Below are 8,626 nucleotides of genomic sequence, written 5' to 3' on the forward strand. Positions count from 1 at the left end.
AAAAAAAAAAAAAAAAAAATTATTTTAAGGAGATTGAGTGATGAGTTGTGAAAAAATGCCATCAATAGGTAAAGCTGAGATTTAAGAGCCAACCATTGGCCTTAGCAACGAGGAGGATATTGGTGACCTTGCCAGGAGCAGTTTCAGAGGTGTGGCAGGAGCAAAAGTCTGATTAGAAAGGGCTGAAAAATAGAAGAACCAGCATAGGAAGAATAAATTAAATCTAACTCTTGAATTTTTCTAGAGGGAACAGAAAAAAATAGGCAAAGGCAGAGGGAATATGTGGATCAAAAGATAACTTTAAAACAGTAGAATTAGCAGCATGTTTTATGATGTATAGTCCGGCTTTATCTCTTCACCCAAATCTCATGTCAAATTATAATCCCCAGTGTTGGCGAGGAGCCTGGTGGGAGGTGTTTGAATCATGGGGGCGGACTTCCCTCTTCCTGTTCTCTCGATAGTGAGTTAACATGAGATCTGTTTGTTTAAAAGGGTGCAGCACTTCCCCGATTGTAAGTTTCCTGAGGCCTCCCCAGCCATGCTTCCCGTACAGCTGTGAGTCAATTACATCTCTTTTCTTTAAAAATTACCCAGTCTCAGGTAATTCTTTATAGCAATACAAGAATGGACTAAGCCAGGCAAAGTGGCTCACGCCCGTAATCCCAGCACACTGGGAGGTCAAGGCAGGCAGATCGCTTGAGGTTAGGAATTTGAGACCAGCTTGACCAACACGGCAAAACCCCATCTCTACTAAAAATACAAAAATTAGCCGGCGTTGTGGCTGGAGCTTGTAATCCCAGCCACTTGGGAGGCTGAGGCATAAGAACTGCTTGAACCTGGGAAGCAGAGGTTGCAGTGAGCTGAGATTGAGCCACTGCTCTCCAGCCTGGGTGACAGAGCGAGACTCTACTCCAGGAAACAAACAAAAAAAGAATGGACTAATACATGATGACAGTAAAATTCCATTTGAGAAGGACAAACTGATGATCCAGGAAAGAAAGAGAAGATTACTAGAGCCATGTCCATGAGTAGGAAAGAAGGAATGAGACCTCACATGCAAGTGAAGGGACTGCCTTTGATAAAAGCACACAGTTCATCAATGGTAACCAACAGGAAGTCAAAATATGTGGGTACAGAGACTAGTAAATGGATAGATGTCGGTTACTCTATGGAATTTCTCTTCTGATTGCTCCAATTTTAGTAAGGTATGAACTGAGAGTAAGGATAGATGAAAAGGTGATGGGGGATTAAGGAGAAAGAAAAAAGACATGAAATGGTTGTCTAATTCAATAATCATTTCTTCAGCTGGATATGATCAGCTATTTAATCCATCCATTGAGTTTTAAAATTCAGTTCTAGAACTTCTAATTCATTACTATTAAAATCTTTTTGGCCATTCTTTAAAATCTTTTTTCCCTTTTATACTTCAAGTTTCTTTTTATTTGAACACATTAAACATAGTGATATTAAATTATCTATCTGATAATTTCAGAACCTAAGGTCATTATGTGTTTGTTTCCGTTGTCTGTGTCTAATATCTGATTCATGGTGCCCTGTTTCCTTGTGTTTTGTGATATTTTACTGCTAGCTGTTTATTCTTCTTGGCACTTTATCTTCAATAATTTTTCAAGGTTTGAGTTAAAAATAAATTCCTCCAGAGGTGATGGATATTTGCTTTTATTAGTAACCTGGGGCATACAAATTTGGGACTGCTATGAATTTTCCCAGCATAAATATTTGGCTTGCAAACCTGCATGAGGACTGACTCATGGTAACAAATTCTCGAAGTTTCTTCCCCACTTCTCCTAGCAAGTTTCTTTGCATTCCCCTTACTTAGAATGGGTTTCATTTCTCATTTACCCTTATATTGAGGATGTAATTGTTTGAAGTGCAGGCTCCAAACAGCTACCTCCTCAATATAAGGGTAAATGAGAAATGAATTTTGGTGGAGCCTCCTATTAGCTTCCTCTCACTGGGCAGACACGGGCTATTTCTTGCTCACTCCACTCCATGCAACTGTTAAAGTAGCTCAAGATCTTTAGGGTTTAGGAGAAGCCCTCAGAGTAACGGACTGGTATATCACTATTGGAGTTCTAAGTTTCTGGCTTTTCATTTATTGAGAGGTTCTGTGTATTCCTTAATTTTACACCACCTCAGAAATGCATTTAGAATCTAATTGAAATTACTTTTGAAAGGAAGATTGTTCTATCACTTGTATGCACTATGCCTTTAGCTTCCAGTGCTTCACCACACTACAAAGTATATTTACATTTCATTTATAAGATAATGGGGCATGAGATATACAAACGCGTATCATTTTGTGTGCTCAAAAATATTTTTCTGCTTTTATTTTGGAAGGAGATAACATTTAAAATATGTATCTCCTTAAATGACTGATTTCTTGTAAACAGAGGTAGTTTTCAAAAATTCTAATTCTTCCCTTTATCAGTTAGTTTTCTACCAATTTATTACATGGATGAAGTCAAAGAACTGGCTGAATTCCACTTTTTCATTTTCCTGTTTTCCTTCTGCTTTTCTATACTAGAGAGAATTGAAAATACCAACATACTGTATAGACCAGAAGGGGTTCCACATTAGGGCTCCACTGTAATGTCACTTGCTCATTTAAGACATTTAAGTTCCTTGAACTTCAGTTATCTCAATGGTCCCATTTCAGAGAGATGTATCAAATAAAATGAGATAATGTACGTGTAACCATGTTACAGATTAAAGTACTATCTAAAAGATGAGCAGGCCAGATGTGGTGGCTCACGCCTGTAATTCCAGCACTTTGGGAAGCCAAGGCGGGTGGATTGCCTGAGGTCAGGAGCTCGAGACCAGCCTGGCCAATCTCTACTAAAAAACAAAAAATTAGCCGGGTGTGGTGGCACACGCCTGTAGTCCCAGCTACTTGGAAGGCTGAGACAGGAGAATCACTTGAACTTGGGAGGTGGAGGCTTCAGAGAGCCAAGATTGCGCTACTGCACTCCAGCCTGGGGGACAGAGCGAGACACCATTTCCAAAAAACAACAACAACAACAATTAGCCGGGTGTGGTGGCACACGCCTGTAGTCCCAGCTACTTGGAAGGCTGAGACAGGAGAATCACTTGAACTTGGGAGGTGGAGGCTTCAGTAAGCCAAGATGGTGCCACCGCACTCCAGTCTGGGTGACAAAGAGCAAGATTCCGTCTCAAAAAAAAAAAAAAAAACAGTACAGTAGAAAGTACTGTTGGTGGCCTTGGCGCGGTGGCTCACACTTGTAATCCCAGCACTTTAGAAGGCCGAGACAGGCAGATCACCTGAGGTCAGGAGTTCAAGACCAGCCTGGCCAACATGGCAAAATCCCATCACTACTAAACAAACAAACAACAACAAAAAAAATACAAAAATTAGCCAGGTGCGGTGGCAAGCACCTGTTATCCCAGCCACTCGGGAAGCTGAGGCAGGGAGAATTGCTTGAACCCATGAGGCAGAGGTTGCAGTGAGCCAACACATGCCATTGCACTCCAGCCTGGCCAACAGAGCGAGACATTGTCTCAAAAAATAAAGAAAAAAAGAAAGAAAGTACAGCTGGGAACAAAAACCAAATATATTCACTTGGAAGACTGTTGGCACAATGCTACTTCAAATATTCACAAATCTTTAACTGTTGAACTATATTTATATTCATTTGAATACAATGAAATTAAAAGTACAGGGGCAGGCCAGGCACAGTGGCTCATACCTGTAATCCCAGCACCTGGGAAGCCAAAGTAAGAAACTTGCTGGAGGCCAGGAGTTGAAGATCAGCCCTACAACATAGTAAGTCCCCATCTCTATGCAAAAATTTTAAAAATACAGGTGAAATTACAAAACATTAATTACACATAATTAGTGGTAAATGAAAAAAATCTAAAATGAAGTTTCTAGGTAAGCATGAATTAATATATGCTATATAAAAAGAGAAAATGGGAAATCTCATTTTAGAAAAATATCTAATTGTAAATTTCACTCAGAAACAACTAATGACTAGAAAATAATTTTGCCAAAGACAATTTGGAAAATGTACTTGCGTAAGTCTGCCCAGACTACCACTATCTATTCTATTTCAGTGTTTTCCAAGTGAGGTCCAAGAGGTAGTCAAAAGACAACTTTGCTACAGTTACTGTATTTGCAATGTTTGTTTAAAATGCTGTTATCTGGGCCACAGTCCAGATCCGTTCAATCAATAATCTGGAGGTAGGGCCGGAGAATCTGCATTTTAACATGTTCCCCAACACCAAAAAGTTTGCCCTTTTATTTTTATGGTTCACAGACACAAATGGACCATTCAGGCACTCTGGGATTTAGTGCAGGGCACCATAAAACCATGAAATAAAGTGACTCAATTCAGGAAGGTTACACTCATAGTCAACCTTCCATTTTTCTTAGATGAGCACTAATTGCTTCAAATGACATCTCCCCTCATTATCAGGTCCCCTGAGACTTTCGTTTTATTTGTTGGCCCTTGCAGCAGGTGCAGACAACAGGCAGCAGCACCTGGCAATCAATTCAAATTCTACTGAATAGAAGCAAACGCCTCTCTGAAGGCGAAAGGATCTGGTCAGCTAAGCCTCAGATTTCTAGCACACTGAGAACGCTTGTAATCATCTCTTCACATCAACAACCAGCCAGCACCTCACGACTGCCTGAGCCAGAGCCTCCATCCACGAGCCACAACGCCAGGCTCAGAACCCCCAGTCTCGTATTGGTACTTAAGTGGCGATGCCACTTGGCAGACACAGCTCAGCTGGGTAAAAACAAAGCACTCTTGAGCAAGGGAAGGTGCTCGAGGACGGGTAAAAGCCCAGAAAGCTCTAGTCTGAAAGTTCAAGTGAGTGAAGTCTCGTCCCCTCCCAATTCCCTGCGCCTGGCGGGGCCTCGGGGGTCTGCTGAGTGCCCCCTACTCTCAGTCTCCCTCCCTCGCTAACTCCTGAGGGGAAGGACGTCACCGTTTCGCTCGCCCCTTCGCAAGACAGCTGAGGTGGTTCATGCCCGTCCCATCTCCCGCCACACTCCCAGCCGCTTAAAACATCGAGAGGAAAAAACGAAAACAGCTCAGGGGACCGTCACCATCTTCCTCTTTTGACTGCCATTACCCGGAGTGTCGCTGTCCCCCCCGCCCTGCGGGCAGTTCGCAGATGTTTCCCGCACTGGACGGTCAGGTCTCTGCTCCCCGGGTTTTCTGCTCGCCAGATATCACCTCTGTTCCGGCCCGGCCCGGCCTGGCCCTCCCCGCGCCACAGCCACGGCGCGTGTGTAGCGGCCGCGGGTGTTCGGCCGGGGGTTCCCGGCCCGCCATCACTCGGGCTTACCTGCGCCTCGACGACGCTCCGGAGGAAGCTCAGGGTGACCAGTAGCTGCACCGCGGCCGCTGCCCCCTGCCCAGCGCCTGCCCGGCGGACCCCTTGGCTCATGCTGATCTCTCCCCACGCCGCTGCCAGCCGGGTCCCTCGGGGCCGGGGAACTGCGGGCGGCCCGGGCGACGACCCAAGGGGACGGTTCCCAGCGGCCGAGGGGCTCCAGGATCAGAGGTTTGCACGCCGGTCCGGAGGCGGGAGACTGTCTCCGAAATACCCGGCAGCTGCGAGTGAGGCAGGAAAGGCGAGCTCCCCTACATCATCCCCCGAGGCGGCCCCGCCCCCAGCTCGCTCGGCTCATCGGCCCCGCCCCCCGAGCGCGGGGCCTTGTGGGAGTTGTGGTCCTGGGCGGCCGCTTAGGCGCCGCAGCAGGAAGGCGGAGCCGACAAACTAGAAGACTCGGGAACTACAACTGCGAAAGCCGCCCCGCCTTCCCGAGGCCTCGGACTCCACGGCGGCCAATGAGGCGGGACCACGCGGGCCTCCAAAACACCGGAGGTGCGGGCGGGAGAAGAGGGGCGAGCTCTTCTCCGGGAAACCAGGCTGGGGACCTCTCTGTGTCGGTCCGTGCTGTGGCTCCCGCCAGGCTCCAGGATTCACCCAGTATGCGGGAGAGTTAGAAACTAACGGTGCGGGATCTTTGACTTTCGGTCTGAAGCGTATTCTTTGTCTCATTCATTTTCCTGTAGCCTCACATCTGCTATGGGTGCCTATGTAAGCCACCTTGACTTGTAGAGGTGGCTTCGGCTTTTTTTTAATTTCATGCACCCTAGATGTGGATGTCATCTGCCCTGCCCCAGCCCAACTCCTAGATTGACACGTGCAAGTATAACACATAATAAAGAATGAAGACAAACCAAAAGGTTTATGATGACATATGGGGATGGGGTAAAACAGAAAAACTTAAGAGTGACATAGATTGGGCGCAGATCCCAACTCAAACATTCTAGTTAGTTATTGGGCCTTAATTCCCACCCTATATCTTGTTCTAGGGCTACATAAGATTAGATGCAGAAAAACCTGAGTATAGTGCCTAGCACCTAGGAAGTACTCAATAAATGGTAACTGCTATTAGTTTTATTAATGTCTTTGATTTCTACAAAACGAATAATACATCTCCCTTGTGTTTATGTGGCAAGTATTAGTTTCTCATTGATGCTATAAGAAGCTATCACACATTTAGTTGCATACAACAAAAGAAATTCATTATCTTATAGTTCCAGAGATCAGGAGTCCAAAATGGACCTGTAGGGCTGTGTGGCTTTTGGAGGCTCTCGGGGACAATGTGTTTCCTTACCTTTTCCAGCTTCCAGACACCACCTGCATTTCCTGCCTCATGACCTCACATTATGGTCACATCTTCTTCACTCCTTCTGCTTCCCTCATCACATGCCTTCTCTTGTGACCCTAGCTCTTCTGTCTCTCTTGTATAAGGACCCTTGTGATTACATTGGTTACAGACCATCGTATCTCAAAATCCTTAACTTAATCACATCTGCAAAGTTCATTTTGCCATGTAGGATAATATATTCACAAGTTCCAGAGATTAGGATAAGGATCTATAAATAGAGAGTCATTAATTAGCCTACCACATAGTGGTTTATACCTTTCAGAACCAACAGAGCATTAAATCAAATGCAGGGTCCTGGGGTTGCTGACTGCACATGGTCACATGCCCATGAAGCCAGCCCTGCCTGTCCTTTTCCTCTCCAGCAACTCTTTCCCGTCTGCCTCCAAACTATCCAGATCTTTCCTAGTTTAAAACCAAAAAAACTGTCTGGGTGTGGTGGCTCACACCTGTAATCCCAGAACTTTGGGAGGCTGAGACGAGCGGATCACCTGAGGTCGGGAGTTCGAGGCCAGCCTGACCAACATGGAGAAACCCTGTTTCTACTAAAAATACAAAATTAGCCAGGCAAGGTAGCACATGCCTGTAATCCCAGCTACTTGGGAGGCTGAGGCAGGAGATCCCTTTAACCCAGGAGGTGGAGGTTGCGGTGAGCTGAGATCACGCCATTGCACTCCAGCCTGGGCAACATAAAGCGAAACTCTGTCTCAAAAAAAAATTGTTGCTTGGTTTTTCCAGCTACTTTTCCATGTCTCCTTTTCTCTTCTAAACCTATACTTCCTATCTGCTCGCTGCCTTCTTCCCTTCATATAAATCTGCTTTTGATAAGAGAAACTTTTTATCAAGTTTGGTAGACTTTTTTAAGATTCCTTGTCTGTGCTGCATTTGATGTTGTCAATAACACATACTTCCTGGGATTTTGTTATGCAAAACTTTTTTTAAATTGTGGGTTATAAATTTTCCTATTATAAAATCTCGGGTTCTTTAAGGACTCTCTAGTGCCTGGATATCAAAGACAGAATTCATGGCCTTCCAGAGGCTTGAAATATTTGTTATTAAAGAACAAAGGAAGACAGTGGTTCGGGGGTGGAGTGAAAAAGAAAGAGAGAGAGACAAAGTGGACAGGGAACTCTAATGCAGACGGGGGTCAGACAGCTTCTGTCCTCTTGGTTACAGAATCCAGAAAGTCACAGCAACAAACCTCCCCGTTTGCTTTTGTTTTCAGCTCAGAAGCCTGACACATAACTTCTAGGGACAAATGAGATTTTTCTTGGCGAGTGAAATTGGAAATAGCAGATATTTGTCATGAGATATTAGCATACCAAGGTTCACTTAAAGTGGTGTCTGTCATGATCTGTTTTAGTGTTCATTGTTATGAGTGCTATGGCGGGGTTGTTCCTTTGTGAACAGGCAGCCCTCCTCTTTGTTCTCTCATTCTGGCTGATTTACCTCTGCTTTCCCTAAAATCAGCTACACTGAAACTGGCATTGTGAGAGGCCGCGGCGATGTGCTATCACCCATGCTTCCTGCAGATGATGTTCAGTTAGAACCTTCCCATTCCTAAGGCTGTGGTTAGAAGTTGAAACAGGAAGAAAGTGCAGACAACTAAACCCCTTTGATTGCACGCCACAAAAATCAGCTCTAGCTCTAATTTTTTTGAAATAGCAAATGAAAAAAATGTCAAATTGCTTACGGTACTGAGGAAGATTTCACCACACACCTCTAGAAAGGTACGTCCATCAGGACAGAATTCAGGGACTCTAAAGAGTACAACTCATGATTGAACAGTCTCTTCTAGGGCATTGCCATTATACTTATCAATTCCCATCGTTTTTAGTCTTCTGTCCCTCCTATCAAAATTCACATTCTTTCTGGAGTTCAGCTTGCAGGTAGAATGTG

At 44.7% G+C, this 8,626-nt stretch overlaps 1 protein-coding gene across 1 annotated transcript in view; it reads right to left on the minus strand.

Annotated features, from left to right (window-relative positions):
• ERO1LB (ERO1-like beta (S. cerevisiae)) overlaps window positions 1–5,693 on the minus strand; it is a 69,447-nt gene extending 63,754 nt beyond the window's left edge. The window contains exon 1 of the mRNA XM_011935736.1: window positions 5,335–5,693. Within this exon, the coding sequence (XP_011791126.1) occupies window positions 5,335–5,436 (102 nt within the window). The 5' untranslated portion in view covers window positions 5,437–5,693. The remainder of the gene's footprint in view (window positions 1–5,334) is intronic.
• Window positions 5,694–8,626: the final 2,933 nt, after the last annotated feature.

This window comes from Colobus angolensis, unplaced genomic scaffold, assembly GCF_000951035.1.
Source record: "Colobus angolensis palliatus isolate OR3802 unplaced genomic scaffold, Cang.pa_1.0 Scaffold148, whole genome shotgun sequence".
Classification (NCBI taxonomy): domain Eukaryota; kingdom Metazoa; phylum Chordata; class Mammalia; order Primates; family Cercopithecidae; genus Colobus; species Colobus angolensis.